This window comes from Eulemur rufifrons, chromosome 7 (assembly GCF_041146395.1).
Source record: "Eulemur rufifrons isolate Redbay chromosome 7, OSU_ERuf_1, whole genome shotgun sequence".
NCBI lineage: Eukaryota > Metazoa > Chordata > Mammalia > Primates > Lemuridae > Eulemur > Eulemur rufifrons.
In genome coordinates, this window is record NC_090989.1 from 153,543,186 (window position 1) to 153,560,679 (window position 17,494).

The window sequence follows — 17,494 nt, forward strand, 5'->3', positions numbered from 1 at the left end:
AACTTTAGGCCTGCAGGCTATATCTAGCTCCTAAAGTCTGTTTGATTGCATACTAATAATGAATTACAAACTTATCTTCCCAGGTGTAAAAGAGAGATAAGATAGGATCAGACATTCTTCCACCTACCCAGGAACATCTACATAATTCATGCTTCCTTCTCTCCCTTTTTCTCTTCTAACAGTTGCCTTATCTTATGTAAAATATAGATTTTTCTGGGTCTCACAAGAATATAACCATTTTGTCTCACTACCCCCACCCCCTGCCTGTTTTTTTTTCCTTTCCTTATGCCCTACTCTCCTTAAATACTGAAAATTTTAAATTCCCCTTTGGAAAAACAGCCACAGGTTTGTCTATGTTTTGTGTTTTCCCAGGTATATCCTCAACCTTGGCTTAATAAACCTCCATTGACTGAGATTTTTGCCTCAGTCACTTACTTTGGGTCGACACTCTGATCCCTGCGTGTTCCATGCCCGGGTGCCCGGCCTCCTGCCTCCCCAGAGATCGCTCCACTCTGTGCCATCCACGAACTTACTTTCTTGTCCCTTGATTTTTCCAGTCCCTGCCTCCAGCCAAGCTCCTAAGAGTTGCCCTTTCTCACCTCCCATCACCTGCCTTTGGCCTCTCTCCCCCACCCCCAGATCCTCTAGGGACCCCTCACCTGGCCTGTCTTCCCATGTGTGGGCAGACCCTGTGGGTCAGGCCTGCAAGACCTAGAAACAGACATTTCCACAAGTTTCCTGGGGAAAGTGGCCCCTCCGAGGCAGAAACCAAACTCGTGTGCCAAATGTGGGCATCTTAACAAGACTGAGGGGACCCAAATCCATGCAAGAACACATAATGTGAGGACCCAGACAAGCAGGACCAGCTCAGCAAGACAACAATGCCAGGCCATAGGCACAGGTTGGAGGGGCTGGGGGCGGGCAGCCGAGGGCCTGCTCGGTGCAGCTGTCCTCTCAGACAGCCTTTCTTATCAGGCCCTCCCCAGCCCCTCTCCCACTCAGCAGGTGCCTCTCCCTCCTCCTCTGGTTCTTGCTGGGCTTAGCCTGTAGAAGGCAGGAGCCAGAGGTCAGAGGGTGGGAGGACAGTGCATGTGTGGTGTTGTTTGTTCCCTGTGCCTTACCTGAAGCTCCTGGGGGTAATCAGATACCTCCACTCTCCCACCCCATCCCCTGTCCCCTGTGCCCCAGGACAGATTATAGAGGTAGGAGGCAGTAGGGGGCTGAGGGTGGCCCCTCAGGTTGCAGTAACCCTTTCTTGCCTTGCCCCACAGGGCCGAGGAATGAAAAGGGCTTCCACTGAGGCTAGGCCCAGGTGCTGCCCTAAGCCTAAATGGCTCCCCGAACCTACCTACAGCTCCGTAAACAGCACTTTTGTTACAAAACTCTCTTCAAATATCCAGCTTGATAACAATGACTGGTGTCTGCTGGGGCCTTGGTTACAGGTTGTAGGTGGGAATTCTGCATGGTGCTAGTGGGCCAGAGCAACACCCAGTGATGCTTGGAAAGCCAATGCCCAACATGGGGGACAGCGTGTGGATGACTAGGTGTGGATGCAGCCCATCGGCCCAGGACTGACCCACGGGGCCAGGAGTGGTGAGTACTAAAGTGGAGCATTGCTCAAGGGCTCATACCACCACGCTTCACCCAGCACCTGCGCCCCACTCCTCCGTGTCAGAAGTGGGGCATGCCAATCCTCACTTTTCCAGCTTCCTTTGCCCCAGGGCAAGGGCTTTTGCCCCAGGTCCAGCCAATTAGAACTTCCCTCCCAGGAGTTTGATGGGGGTGCTGGCAACCAGCTTTGGTGGGGGAAAATGGCAGCTGTAGTAGCAGCACGCTGTATCGGGCCTATGATGAGGTCTCTATAAGTCACAGCGTCCCCTGCTTGCCCCTGGTGGCAGCAGCAGTGGCATGTTCACCAGGCCAAAGTAGAACTGTGATTTGGGCTAGAGATGACACTGCTTGGACTTCAAGCCTTGCCCCCCAGGCACCCTTGGTGGCTCTGAGAGCTACACAGCTCCTTTTCATTAACTGGGTTTCTGGTGAAGTTGGGCAAAGTCAGTTTCCTCCAACTGATAGAGAAGTTCTCACCAGCAGTGGTAGCAGGTGCCCAGGGAAATGGGGCTGTGTCCAGACTGGTCATCTGCTTGGTTGGATGTAAAGGCAGTGGAAACCCAGCCCCAGTGAAGGGAAGGGCTCTGGCAGGTAGAGGATACACAGTCCCCCCTTCCTGATAACAAAGCTCCTAAATCCCTTGGAGTTTACTGTCTGTCCTATGCGAATTAGATGACTCAGGGCTGGAACTTTCAGCCCCATCCTCCAACCTCTGGGGAGTGGAGGGAGGCTAGAGATTTGAGTTCAATCACCAATAGCCAATCAGGCCTTTGTAATGGAATCCCCCCATAAAAACCCTTAAACAATGGGGCTCCAGGAGCTTCTAGGCTGGTGAACACATTGATGTGTTGGGAAGGCCCTGTGCTCAGAGAGGGCTTGGAAGCCCTGCACCCCTCCCCCATACCTTGCCCTGTGCACCTCTTCCACTTGGCTTGTCAAAAGACAAAACTACAACAAATTTAGCTATAGATCTAATTGGCTTTTATTCGAGATTCATGAATGGGGACAACTTCCATTCTACAAAATAGAATGAGAGCTCCCACTGGACAATAGCGGAACAGTGTGTTTTGTAAGGTGAGAACCAGGAAACAGAATAGGACCGGGCGGGGTGGCTCACACCTGTAACCCTAACACTTTGGGAAGCCTAGGCAGGAGGATTGCTTGAGCCCAGGAGTTTGAGACCAGCCTGGGCAATAGCAAGATCCCATCTCTATAAACAATAAAAAAAATTAGCCAGGCGTGCTAGTGCACACTTGTAGTTCCAGCTACTCAGGTGGCTGAGGCAGGAGGATTGCTTGAGCCCAGGAGTTTGAGGCTGCTGTGAGCTATGATGATGCCACTGCACTCTAGCCTCGACAACAGAGTGAGACCTCATCTCTAAAAAAAAAAAAAAAAAGGTGATTGGTTAACTTCATCTTTCAGATTACTTTCTTTGATAAAGGTCAAAGCAGATGGGATTTCCTTTTTGTGCTGACTAAAGTAGACAGGAATCTCCTGTTTTCAGGAAAAACTGGTCTGTTTTGGGATCTATCTGCTTCCTTAAATTTCAGTTTAATTATTTAGCATTGGTTTAGTCTGGTCTGCTGGGACCTAGTGCGGGAGCTCAATACAAAACAATGGTCATTTTTATTTAACAGGCTGTTCCTGAGTTGCATCTTTTTTATCCTTTATAATAAACCAGTAAATATAAGGAAAGTGTTTTCCTGAGTTCTGTGAGTTATTCTAGTGAATCACAGAACCTGAGGAAGGGCTCGTGGGAACCCCCAATTTACAGGCAGCCAGTCAGAAGTATGGGTGTCCCCCCTGGGACTTAGAGGGGTCTCACTATATTCCCCAGGCTAGTCTTGAACTCCTGGACTCAAGTGATCCTCCCACCTCAGCCTCCTGTGTTGCTGGGACTACAGGCACAAGCCATTGTGCCAGGCTAACCCCTGGGACTTTTGACTGATGCCTGAAGTGGGGAGAGTCTTGTGGGACTAAGCCCTTAAGCTGTGGGGTCTGTACTAACTCCAGGAGTTGCTATTAGAATCGAATTGTTGGACACCCAGTTGGTGACAGAATCAGAGAACGGGCTGTTGGTGTGAAAAACTCCACAAAATTTGGTGTCAGAAAAAAAGACACTGTAGGAGGCCAGTCAGGTGATGAGCTCACTGAAGCCAAGGCCCTAGAATAGCCTGAACGGCCTGAGAAATTCACTGATTGTCAGGTGGTTCCTTCTAATGGCACCAAACAGCTTAAAGAAAGAGAATGACAAGTTCAAGTTTTTAGCAGCTAGTGTCAAGGAACAAGATGAAAACTTTCTCAACTCTGCTAAAGGAGTCTCTTGCAGCCATGGTACTGAGACAGCCCGTTATCAAACCCAAGGGCTGATTCTGTGTGTTCCAGATTAAAATACTAGTGGAATCATAGCCTCACTAAGTCCTCTATGTGAAAGTCAGGCCCTGGTCAGGACAGAGCACTGGGAAAGCAGACTCGACATGTCTACAGTCAATGGGCAGTTTTCAGCCTACTTTCCTGCCCTGTGGCTCCAGCAACACAGCAGGCCACTCCCTCTTCCTTCCCACCCTCCTCACAGGCTCCCTTCCCAGGCTGCTTTGCTGGCTCTTCCTCACCTCAATGTGGGTGCCCAGGGCTTGGTCCAGGCCTCATTTCTTCTCTGTCTGTACTGCCCTGGAGAGCTCACTCAGCATGTGGCCCTGAATACCATCGACCACTGACAATGCCATTTCTTACCTGCAACCCGAGCCTCTTCAACTCCTCACAGGAAGGTGCCACTGTCCTGTCAGCATCACCACTTGGATATCCAACTGGCATTTCATCTAAACCCACCGCAACTGCTGCCCCCTTTCCCAAGCTGCTTCCCCCAAGGGCTTCCGCATGTGCGTAAGCCGTAGCGCCATCGCTTGGCATCATCTCTTTCTCACAGCCGTCCTCCAAACCCTCAGCCCACCTTGGCTCTACCTTCAAAATATGCGCAGAATCTGACCACTCTCGGCAGCTCCATCACAAGACTGTCTCTCCCCTGTATTATCGCAGCAGCCTCCAGACCTGTCCTGGCTTCTACCAGCCTCCTTAAAATCTAGTCTTGATTCAGTAGCAGCCAGAGGGATCCTTTTAAAATGTTCACCAAATCAAGTCACTCTGCTCAAAACCCTTTCACGGCCCCGTTTCCAAGGCCCCACACAATTTGTACCCTGTGACCTCTCTGACCTGGTCTTCTTCCTCCTCCTCCCTCTTCCCCGGCCACCCGAGTCTCCTCTCTGTTCTCTGTTCCTTGGGCAAAGCCCACGTTCACAGCCTTTGCACTGGCTGTGGAATGCTCCTTGGCCTGGTATGGGCCTTTGGTCCCTTCTCAGTGAGGCCTTCTTTTTTTTTTTTTTTTTTGTTGAGACAGAGTCTCACTTTGTTGCCCAGACTAGAGTGAGTGCCGTGGCGTCAGCCTAGCTCACAGCAACCTCAGACTCCTGGGTTTAAGCGATCCTACTGCCTCAGCCTCTCGAGTAGCTGGGACTACAGGCATGCGCCACCATGCCCGGCTAATTTTTTCTATATATATTTTTAGTTGTCCATATAATTTCTTTCTATTTTTAGTAGAGACGGGGTCTCGCTCTTGCTCAGGCTGGTCTCGAACTCCTGACCTCGAGCAATCCACCCGCCTCGGCCTCCCAGAGTGCTAGGATTACAGGCGTGAGCCACCGCGCCCGGCCAGTGAGGCCTTCTTGCAACCCCCTCCCCTGACCATCTCAGCACCCTCTAATACACCACATCTTTTACTTTTGTATTTACTGTGTCTCCCCCGACTAGAATGTCATCTCTCTGACAGCACAGTGTTTGCCTGTTGTGCCTACTCCTGTATCCCCACTGCTCAGCACACGGTAGGCACTTAATAAGTGTGTTAATGAATTAGGTGGAAAGAAGACATATGAAAGAATTCAGAAGACTCAGACCACCACCAACGCCCAGCCTCTTCTGCACCACCCTTGCCTGCCGGAGCGAGGCGCTGCCCCCGGGAGACATCGTGAAGGAGTTGCTCTGGAGAGGAAGCCCACTGTTCTGGGAGCCCCTCCTGCCCAACTCCTTAAGGTCTCCAGTGCTTTTAGAGCCCAGCGTGTCTGGAGGCCCTATTACAAAGTCAAGTCCAGAGGGGAAGGCTTACATATCAAAAGAATTGCAAGGCTTTATTACTTTATGTTGGCCAAAATATGGAGAATATGTGTGGGAACAGATTGAAGTCTTAGAAAAAGGAGATAAGAAAGCACATAGTTTATATTGGGCTGAATTCATCAAATATGGGTGCATTTAGCAGAGATTTGGGATTCAGTGTGTTGGCTCAAGCTGTTGGGGGTTGTTCTACATGTTGCTTTGGTTGGCTGAAAAAAGCTGGGTCTCACTAAATGTAGTTAAGATGCCAAAAGCTCCCTGGTATAATGTAGAGGAAAGAATCCAAAGCCTTCAGATTTAGTCATTCATTTGAAACAAATGTTAGACTGAATTTATCATGGACAACTTACCTTTTCCCTAACTGAGCCCCTGGAGGAGCCCCAGGAGATGCTCCCTTCACTGAGGCCTTGGGAAATTCATTGCTGAGAAATGCATCTTTGAAAAGTTTTAGTTTGCTATGGCTAGTGTAACAAAGTACCACAAACGGAGTGGCTGAAACAACAGAAATTTATTGTCTCACAGTTCCAGGGGCTAGAAGTCTGAAATCAAGGTGTTGGCAGAGCCACGTTCCCTCTGAAGGTGCTAGGGCATACTGGACTGCACCCCCCACTCCAGTCTGACCCCAACTTACTACATCTGCAATGACCTTATTTCCAAATAAGGTCACATGAGGAGGTATTGGGGGTGGCACAATTCAACCCATAGTAGGCACCATAGTCACTGTTCTCCATGGGTCAGGGATTCTGACAGGAGACGCTATACATGAAATGGCTCCTTGATTTCAGTGCAGATACAAGGACGCTGGGTGACCTGATCACCAGGCCCCAAGGACCAAAATAGATGGAGAGGCACTAGAGTCCTACTTATATTCCAAAAGAACATGAGGCCCAACTAACAGAGACCTGGCTGTAACAGAGGACCCCTCACCAGTTTTCCAGATAAAAATCGTTTCACAAATCCAGGGACCCCTGGAGGAAGTAGGGTGAGCACCCTTTAAGGAGGGCCCTGTGAAGACAGCACAGGTCCATACCTTCATCACTTTCCTCACAAACTCCCCAGAGAGACCAGTGGCCACCAACCAAGTGTGGCAGTCACTATCTCTGGTCTACCACAAAGCCATTTTTCAATTTTAATAAAATAGTTTTGTTTAAACAACTGCCCAGGTGCAGTGGCTCACACCTATAATCCCAGCACTTTGGGAGGCCAAGGCAGGAGGATCACTTGAGGCCAGGAGTTCTAGACCAGCCTGATTAACATATCAAGACTTTGTCTCTACAAAAAATTTTTAAAAATTAGCTGAGTATGGTGGCGTGCACCTGTACTCCCATCTACTCAGGAGGCTGAGATGGGACGATCACTTGAACCGAGGAGTTCAAGGCTGCAGTAAGCTCTTAATGATTGCGACACTGCACTCCAGCCTGGGCGACAGAGTAAGACCCTGTCTCAAAAAAAATTTTTTTACCAAAAAGAAAATTTCAAAAACAATGTGCTCAGGCCGGGCATGGTGGCTAATGCTTGTAATTCTAGCACTCAGTGAGGCCGAGGAGGATGGATTGCTTGAGCTCAGGAGTTTGAGACCAGCCTGAGCAAGAGCGAGACCCTGTCTCTACTAAAAATATAAAAATTAGCCGGGAGTGGTGGCACATGCCTGTAGTCCCAGCTACTCGGGAGGCTAAGGCAGGAGAATTGCTTGAGCCCAGCAGTCGGAGGTTGCTGTGAGCTAGGCTGACACCATGGCACTCTAGCCCAGTAGCCCAAGTGACAGAGCGAGAAAAAAGAAAAACAATGTGTTCAGCCCCAGGGGATTTTTTTTTTTTTGAGATGGAGTCTTGCTCTGTCGCCTGGGCTAGGGTGTTTGGCATCAGCCTAGCTAACAGCAACCTCAGACTCCTGGGCTCAAAAGATCCTCTTGCCTCAGCCTCCAGAGTAGTTGGGACTACAGGCGTGTGCCACCAGTCCTGGCTAATTTTTTTTATTTTTAGTAGAGACGGGGTCTCACTCTTGCTCAGGGCTCAGGCTGGTCTTGAACTCCTAACCTCAAGGGATCCTCCTGCCTCAGCCTCTCAGAGTGCTAGGATTACAGGTGTGAGCCACGGCGCCCGGCCAGCCCCAGGGGATTAATAATGATCAGTCTAAACCAAACATGGCAACACTGCCCTATACAGATGATATATAAAAATCAAATATTGTTGAAACCTATATCTTTGCAATAACATTCCATTCTATCCAAATATCCTCTGACTCTATCTGATGGCCATGGGTTCCCAGTAACCCAAAATGCTACAAAACTCCTCAACATGATAATAATATAATTGTTCTTTCTAGGTTGTGGTAGAACCTTGGACTTGAAGAAAAATTCTGACAGTGTTATATTTTATTCCTTCTGTTGTTGCCTTCCTGCTAAAAATCTTCCGTACCTTCTTCAAAAAGTGTTGGGAAGCTTCAAAGGAGGTCAGGTGCACACACCAGGAACTCAGTGCCCAGAGATGGAGGGAGGACCCGTTAGCCAGGTCCTGAGCTTCCCACCAGGACAGTCGTGGCTGACGGCCACCTGAACTCTACAGAGCTGCCCCTCCCTCTGACCCTGCGATGACACTGCTGGGTAAGGCAGACCCATAGCTGTTGGCCATCCCACACCACCCAGAGGCAGCCCAGCCACAGCATCCTCTGCCCTGACACACTGGGAGAGGCACAGGTGGCACCCAGCCATGCGTAGGTGGCACCCATGCACAGGTGGCACCCAGCCATGCACCCATCTTGCCCATGGCGGAGCACCCCTGCAACCTGCCCTTGCACAGCCAGCCCCAGGGCGGGATGTATGGACAGGCAATGTCATTCTGAGACAGGGGAAAGGGAAAACTCTGCCCCTTGCTCCCACCTTCCCCACCTGAGATGCACGTGACAAAGAAAATACCAGAGAATTAGCCAACATGCCCCCACCCCACTGCCTCATGCAGCCCCTCCATTCTCGACCCAGCCTCTGATCCTCCTCCCCAAAGACGCCAACATTTGAGACCCCCATTTCTAGGGACCTCAGAATCCTTCCTTTAACAACACTCCACTCCAGATCTGCACCGCCCCCCCCCCACACAACCACCTGCCTCTTGCTTAGGGATAAGGGCCCAGGACCCCAGGTCAGCCCAGCCAAACTTCGGGCCCTGTCCCTACATACGTGTACCAGGCCAGGGCTCACTCTAGGCCTGCGGTCCCCAATACCCGGGCTGAGGCCCAGTACTGGTCCATAGCCTCTTAGCAAACAGGCTGCCCATCACCACCTGAGCTCTGCACCACCCTCCCTCCACCCACAACACCCCACTCCACCCCACCCTGGTCTGTGGAAAAATTGTCCTCCATGAAACTGGTTCCTGGTGCCAAAAAGGTTGGGGACCGCTGCTCTAGGCACACAATTCTCCAGTGAGGGAGAAGCATGGGGATGGGGGCTGAGTCCAACATAGACCTACAGGAAAGACCACAAGTGGGGCACCTACAGAGCCGGCCAGAAAGAATACCTCACAAATAGAGAAGTGGCTACAGAATACAACCTCAAGTTATTAGTTTTTTTTATTGCAAAGAATGCTGGACACAGTGCTAGGTGTGGCTGAGATCCAATACCGTCCATTTCGGGGAGAGCAGGAGACCATATGCAACACGGGCACGTCAGCCAGCACAGCGGAAACCTGGCAGCCAACCAGGCATGCCGCTGCCCATGCAGAGACCACCCTACCCGTGCCCTGACCCCCAGCCTTCCCCCTGCCCTGTCCCCAGTCCCTGTAATGCATCCAGTCCAGCAGCTCCCGCCTTCCCTTTGCACCAGAGTGAGAAGGCCTTGGTGGTCTCACCTCAGGTGACATCCAGATGTACATGCCCAAAGGGACCCACCATAGCTAACAAATAAGCATGTCCAGGTGAGAAAGTTACCAAAACTCCAGCAGACACAGAAGCAAAGGCTTCGGTCCGCATGTCCCAAAGGCAGTGGTATGGTCCTCTGGCCCTGAGTCTAAAGGGCTTGGGGCTCCAACAGGACACAGGTCCAGAAAGAGGATCCTGCCCCAATTCCACCTGACATCTCTCCACCTGTATTTGCCCACAGCTGCTGCAGCACATGGGAATCAGAAGCCACCAGCTGGGGCCAGGGATGCTAATTTCTCTCAGGGGCAGATGGTGCCTGCAGGATGCAAAGCCCTGGAGGGGTAGAAAAGGGGGCTGCTCTGCTAGGCACAGGCCAGGAAGGTTCTGGGTACAAAGTGGGCTTAGGATCCAGGGGTGTGGCTTCACCAAAGTCCACTGTGGGTAACAGGGCACCAAACTAGAAGTCCAGACTCTCTGACCCAGCCCCACTACTTGCTGGCCAGTCTGTTTGCCAGCCATAAAATGTGGCCAGAACCCACTCCCTAGACTGCCCCAGAACTCAGGGGCATGACAGATGCCTGACTTCATGAGGCCGTTTTCACCAGCTTCACATGCACATGAATCAAAGCTGTGATGTGGCTGGGAAGATCCTCCCTTGCCCAGGGGCTGCCTCCAGGTTGCCTTCTCCCTTCCTCAGGCCCACAGGTAGAGGTCAAAAAACATAGAACAGGTGTTACAGGATCACAACAAGTTTATCTGAATCATTTATGGCAAATGCACGTCTCTGCCACCAGTGTACACTCCTGCAAGGACACAGGCAGCAGCAGGCGAGAGGCCACCTCCTCCCCAGCTGCCAGTGTGCACAGCCAGGGAAGGGCGAGGGGATGGCAGCCTCCCCCTTGAGCACTTCGGTGTGTGCACCAGGAAGGTCACTCGCACAGCTGCCCTGTCTTTAGGTGGTTTCACGTGAGAGCAGCCCGGAAGGCAGGCCCTAGCCACCAGCTCCCCCAAGCTTTCCAGTGCTTGCACAGTTGGGGAGGGGTGACCACAAACCCCCCTCTCCACATGTTTCCGTGCATCACGATGTGCTGAAGCACGCATGCTGCTTTCGTGAGTGTCCACAGATACAGTCACATGGGTACACGGCCTGGCCAGTGGCTGCCCAGGAGGCATCTGCCTTGGCTGGCGTTCTTTGTCCCTGTTGGGGAAGGCTGGGGAAGGGCTGTCCTTCTCACCAGGGGCAGAAGCAGCTCAGGGTCTCGTGAAGACCTGGCCTCTGGCTCATGAAGTGGGCACAGAGAGGACAGTAGAGGTCCCGCAGGGGGTCACCAGAGCCACCCCAGGCAGCAGGTCCCCAGGGGAAACATCACAGCAAGCACTTTCTGTTTCACATTTTAGGGTTTCACACTTCACAAACCCAACGGACCTGGTGAGAGAGAACACCTAAGAGCTGCAACAGAAGGACGCGGTGCCGGGCAAGCTCTCACCAGCCCGTGCAGACGCAGTCTGGCCGAGTGATTCTTAGCAGCAGGTCAGGAACCACGTACAACCTTGTCACGGTCAACAAAGAGGTGGGCTGGGGCAGGGTTCTGGGCACCACCAGCCACACATGGCTTCAAGAATGTTCCTGCATGGTGACTGTCACACAGACCGGGGGGCCTGGAATGACTTTGTCTATAGCAATCAGTGCCTGCCCAGGGGTTGCAGTGGATGCAATGGTCACTGGTGAGCAGGGACTGTGACAAGGGCTTCCTCCGGAGGTCTTGAGATGTCTACATTCTGTAGAACAATACAAACACAGAACATTCACCTTGGGGCAGGAGTAGAAGGGACACCTGCTGTCAGCTTTCCTGATCACTGTGGCCCGTCAGGGCTCACATTCTCAGCTCAGGAGGACTAGACCCGTGACTCTAGACCCCAACCTTCCCTAAGAACATAGGGTCAAGAGCTTCATGCCACAGTGGGCGGACAGACAACAGAACAACGGCAGGGGTGGAAGGTGCCACCCGTTGCCTGCTTCACTGAGAGGGGTCAGCCATACCCGGAGCAAGGCCGTCCCCACCTCCTGTCTCAGGGCTGGGTCAACTAGGGAGGAACCCTGGCTTGGGGCTTTCATCCTCAGTGGGGCAGGGAAAGGGGTTCAGCTCCTGGGGGTGCCTCCTTCCTGGCTCAAGGAGGCACAGGTGTCAGATATTGCCCCAGAAGCTTGTGGACATCTCCTAATCTGCAGCCTAGTCTGTCCCCTCAGGACTGTGGCACAGGGCCCCCAGGAGCCCCTGAAGTCCACAGCTGGCCCCCTCCCAGCTACAGAGCCCAGGGTGTCTCATGCCTGTGGAATAGGGGGCTTGAGACTTCCTTGAGCTCTATGAGGCTGTCCTATGTGACCCCCGATCCTGGTGGCCCATCCTCCAGGCTGTGGCCCCGGAGAACCATCACCTGCAGGAGCTCACTGAAGACCTGGGCTGTAGCTCTACGTGACATGATATGCCCAGATCTGCAGGGAGGGAGATGTGGCCCCCATGGCCCACATCCTGGGCTCATGGGACTAGCCACTAGAATCGTGGGGGCAGGTGCAATTCTCACTGCGGGACAGGCTTCCTGAGAGCCCCCTTTTCCACCACAACCTGCCCCCAAGCATGGGCCAGGAGACTCTGGGATCTTGTCCACCTGAAAGGGAACCAGCTGGGAAACTGTGGCCAGTAGAAGTTTTCCTCCGAGAAGCACCCACCCAGAGGCAGGCACAGTGACTATCAGCCATGCCATGGCTGTGGGCTGGCGGGGTCAGCCCCTGAAGGCTGCCAGGCCCAGGGGCCTCTCTCATAATCACCCTGTCAGTGATGGGGTCCAATGCCACCTGGGCTTTCTTCAGCACAAAGGATGCTTGTTAGGATGTGTTGTGTCTTCCCCTGTGACCTGTGGGTGGCAAACTGGGCCTGGGCCAAACTCGGCGAAGACACACACAGACTCAGAGCAAAGGGGAAAGAAGCCTGCACAGTGACTGGTCCTGGCTGGGGGCAGCAGCCCTGGGAAGGAATAGGACACATTCACACATGTCTCCCTGCGGGGTTCAAGGCCAAGGGCTGCAGGTGAACAGGGGCACCCGGCAGGCTGGGCCAGATGTCCTGGTCCAGCCCAAGGACCCAAGGACCCTCAGCGGGCCCCATCATGGATGGCAATAGGAATGGCTGAGGCCCCAGGAGCCTTCTTGGTGCAGTGCACTCCAGGAACTGGGACTAGGGGTCCCAGAAGGGTAGGTCCTGCCCTTGGCCTTGGTGGAAGAGGTAACCAGCAGTGTGGAGAGACCCCACGTGGGCACTGAGCATGGTTCTGGGCAATACTTTGAGGAGCTTCCACCTTAGACAAAGCACTTGGGGAACAGAGGGTGGGGAGCTGCTCTTCTGGGGGTGCTGAGACCCTCAGCATTGGCATGGCGCTTTCCCCAACAAAGCATGATACTGTTTTAATTTTTAAAGGCGCTGGAGTTAGAGAAGGTACTCATGAGGCCTGGGCTAGAGGCGGGGCCCCACCTACCCTGTGATCACCTCGAGCCTCTTTCTCACTCTGCTTGCCTCAGACCTCCATGGGGCCACCAAGGCCTCACCCAGGCACTTCCTAGCCTGGTGGCCCAGCAAGCACTTCCCCTTCCCCAGGGCAGCTGGTCTTGGGAAAGCCTACAGCAGGGCCACCCCAGAGCCAGGCCCTCCTTGACCACAGAACAGCCTTGGCAGAAGCCCCCTCTGGCAGGTGCCCCAGCTGGGCCTGGCCCTGGAATATGCGGTGTCTGGACACCCCCCAAGAACACGCCCGCCACCCCAGCAGTGCTACCTGAGGCCTGTCCCGGTGCGTGTTCACAGCCGCCACATTCAGGAAAATGGACTCCACTTTACAACCTGCCAAAGGGAAGATGCAAATCCATCCGCCTCCCGAAAGGCAGCTGAAGCCCCAGAGGACAGAAGCGTCTCTCAGGAGGAGGCTGGGCTTTGGGGAATGGAGCAGGCATCTCTGCCTCACTCTGCTCCTTCCACTTCGGCAAGCTCTGGGGAGCACTGAGAGGAAGGACGAGGTACCCCATCAGTGCTTATCCACGTGTGACCACCCAGACAGGGCCACACCGAGGCCCAAGCTACCTAACCCCGGGACCAAGAGCAGTCGGGGTGTAACAGGCCTAAGCTCAACATGGGGTCACTTACTCTCACATTCTTCAGCCCCAAAACCACCCAATCCCAATTCTGCCACGCAAGTCCCAATCAATCAATCTTGTGCCAGGCGCCCAGTAGGGTGGGGGATGAGGGGATTATCACACATTTGAATGACACCAGCTGCCACTGAGCTTCACAGTCATCCTCCTAAGAGCACCTGTATTAAAGGTGAGAGCTGAGACCCAAAAGAGTAGGAAGTTGCCTGAGGTCTCTGCTGGCACAGCGAGAGGCAGGGGTGGGACTCAAACTGCCCCGCACCCAGAATGCTTTAAGGTCCAGGCCCTGGGGGCTGTGGGGCTTTGTAAAAACCAGTAGAAAAGCCCCTCATGCAGGTGGGCAATGGTTAAGGAAGGATCACTAGGCAGGTTTTCTGTGGCTACAAACATTATTTTACAATAAACTTTAAAAGCAAATTGGGTAAAACTCAGTGGAAATCAAGCAGGGGAGGGGGTAGGGGGAGGGGTAAAAACCTACCTAACGGGTACAGTGAACACTATCTGGGTGATGGGCACACTTATAACCCTGACTCAAGCACAATAAAAGTGATCCATGTAACCAAAAACATTTGTGCCTCTGTAATATTTTGAAATAATAATTTTAAAAAAAAGCAAATTGGGAAAAGTAGTCAGGTGGGGGAGGAAGAATGGGTTTCTAATGGGATTTTCAAGGAATTTGCAGAAAATGATGGACTGCTGAAGAGATGCAAGGTGGTGGCAACCCAAGGTCAATGCGTAGGAAGCTTCCTTACCATAAGCCACAGGGGTCAGCTTCAGGACGGTGTGCAGCGGGCACTTGAGGTAGGGCAGCTGTTCTGTGGACAGAGGTGAGGGCTGGCACACCAGGGATGCCTGATGACAGTCCCCCCTGGCTCTCACACACACCTCCCACACCTCCCTGGGGCAAGGCCCCCACCTGCCGTCTTGTCCAGGAAGTAGGCCAGGAGGCAGCGCATCACTGCCTGGTGGCAGATGACTAGCACATTCTCTTGTCTCTCCAGCTCCATGATGACAGGCTCCAGTCGCTGGACCAGGTCCTCGTAGGACTGCCAGGGCAAGCAGGGAAGATGTCCCTCAGGCCTGGCTCCAGGGAGGGTTGGACACAGCCTGGGTAACAGGCTGCCTTCCCACTCCTGGAGTTGCGCACCATTCTGGGAGGTTGAAGCTGGGTCTCCTCCAGCCTGGCTCCTGAGGGCCTGGGGGTGGGCCGCTGCCCCTAGAGGACTGCGATAGTGACATGTCTGGCTTGAGAAGGAAGCTGGGGGATGAGTATGCGGGCGGCTTAGGGAAGGGGCCGCCCCTCCCATCCCAGGGCCAGGTCCTAGTAGGCTTGAGCGAGCAGGACTAGGCCTCAGGCTCCCATCCCAGGGGCCACTCCATGCCCACCATGGGCTTCTGCACTGAACCCTCAGCTATGGAACCCATGTGCTGGCACCTGTGGTGGGAAAGACACTGTCCCCTGTCAGCCATAGCAGACAGAGTGCACTGGCAGGAGCTGCCAAGGAGGGAGCAAAGGCCAAGGACTTCCTGGAGTGTGACCCATCAGAAACACTGAGGTCCCCAGGAGCTACCCTGCAGTCCGCCTGCCCTGTACCCTCCCCCTCCAGGGGGTAATGGACACCTTGGAGGGTCCTTGGGCCAACCTCTCAGCCTGGCAACTGTGGAAACTTTCACTAGGAGGCTGGGCCTAAGCCCTGGGGGAGTTTCCTCCTTCTGCAAACAATGAATGGTCCTTCAGAAAAAATGGCCTCAGGCAGTAGTAACTGAGCTTTGATTAGGAAGCAACGCCAATACATTGATTCGTGCTGGGCCCTGTAGTTCTGGGAAAATCCTAGATCAATTCTTTTGGTAACTTTAATTTTCCAGCCAATTTCCCCCTGGATTCTCAAGTTTGAGCAGCCAGCTGCTTTGTTTCTCTTCACTGTTATCTGCGTTGGTTTGAGACCTGAACTCTGCCTCACAGCGTGAGTGGGGAATAGCGAAGGTGACTGAGAGCGGTACTATCCCGAGGACAGTGGATCATACAGGCCTGTGGGCCTGGTGTCTGGGTGTGGGTGCTGCCACGTGGGAAGATGTGTGTGTATACACACGTGTGTCTACGGGGAGTATTTCATTTGGCCATCGCCACCTCCTGGAAGTGGAAAGACATGCCTGAGTCAAAGGTGAACCCCACTTTCTGACCTGGGGCCTGGGCTGAACAGGGAGCCTGTCTCAGGGGAGGGGACAAGTGCAGGTGGTTTGTGGTAGCCACGACTCATCTGTGGAGGTCTCCCTGGGTCTGGAACTAGGGCTGGGGGCAGTGCCTGGAGGCACAGGTAGGATGGGATGGGACCATCCTGCGACAAGGGGAAGCATCCACAGAAGGGTGAAGGCCCAGGGCAGGGGCCTGAGTGAGCTAAGACTCGAGTCTCAGGCCTGGCATGGTGTCCCCAACTCCTCAGCCACTTCAGCACCCTGCAAAGGACTGACAATTCCTGGGAAAGGAGCTGACCTGGGAATGCCAGGGCACTGTGAACTGGCCACAGGGTTCCCAGGAAAGTCGAACCCCGCAGAACCAGGCCCACTCACCTTGCCCTGACCTTCCCAACTCCCCACCCCTGGGAAGCGGGAAGACAAAGATGGGGAGCAGGGACCAACGGTCCCACGGCTGGATGCCTGCCCTATGTGGCGATGTCCACGCGCCACCCAAGGGAGGGCCTCAGGCCAGGGCCACATAGCTGGGAAGTGATGGGGACCAAACACACCCAGGCTGGCCTGCCTCTAGGCCAGGCCCCTGCTGCTGCCCACGCAGCCTCCGCAGAGCCCCACAGGCCGCAGCAGCAGACAGTACTCCCAGGCAGGCAGCAGGTGTCTGGGACCGAGCCCCAAATCCCACCTACCTCTCCCTTGGGGTACCGGTACCGGTACTTGTCCTGGTCCCGCAGGGCGAACTCCAGTGGATAATGATCCTGAATTTCCTCGTAGGTCATTTCTTCACACACACCCTAGGGAGATACTGCAGTCATCACACCTTCTATTGGAGCCCCAGAGGACCAGCCTTGGGGAGTGGGGGGAGGGCAGGGGGGAGCGTCAGGCAGAGGAGAACAGGTTTGCCGGGCATTCCTGGGCCAAGAGACCCTCCCAGTCTGGAGTTTGGAACCTGTCTGGGGAGAGCAGGCCCTCTAGGAACACTGAACATGGGGTGGCCCCTCGTTTGTAAAGATCTCCCAGATAGGCTTATCTACTCATCCATCATCCATCCATGCAGTTTATGCCATAAAAATAAACAGAAATTCTAATTACATATCTTTTCTTGTGTGTCTTTTCTGTGCAGTGGAAATACCGCTTGTGAGTATAGATTGTTGTGCAAACTATGAAGCAAAACTTCATTTTGTCACACACACACACACACACACACACACACAGAGCGCATAGATCATCTTCTACTAATGACAAAAAAAAAAAAAGAAAAAAAAGACAGCCAAGAAGAATACTGATTGAAAATATTTAAGTGTCATTTAAGGGACCTGAGAGGGCCAGAGCAAGTCAGCCCATCACTTCATTAGCCATGACCACCCCAACTGAGACCACATCATGAGCAGCATTATAGACCACTTGCTGGGGACGCTGTGAAGAGTGACACCCTCCCCCATTCACCCCTCTGCCAAGGAGCCCAGGAATATCTGAACTGACCAGTGC

General features: G+C 53.4%; 1 protein-coding gene across 4 annotated transcripts in view; it reads right to left on the reverse strand.

The window, feature by feature from the left end:
* Positions 1-9,908: 9,908 nt before the first annotated feature.
* PFKFB4 (6-phosphofructo-2-kinase/fructose-2,6-biphosphatase 4) overlaps positions 9,909-17,494 on the reverse strand; it is a 40,695-nt gene continuing 33,109 nt past the window's right edge. For 3 of the 4 annotated variants that reach the window (XM_069475664.1, XM_069475665.1, XM_069475663.1), the window contains exons 10-14: positions 16,696-16,800; positions 14,733-14,862; positions 14,569-14,631; positions 13,447-13,511; positions 9,909-11,400 (exon numbers count right to left, since the gene is read on the reverse strand). In XM_069475664.1, the coding sequence (XP_069331765.1) occupies positions 11,341-11,400; positions 13,447-13,511; positions 14,569-14,631; positions 14,733-14,862; positions 16,696-16,800 (423 nt within the window). In that variant the 3' untranslated portion in view covers positions 9,909-11,340. The remainder of the gene's footprint in view (positions 11,401-13,446; positions 13,512-14,568; positions 14,632-14,732; positions 14,863-16,695; positions 16,801-17,494) is intronic. The other variant, XM_069475666.1, reaches the window with a different exon arrangement.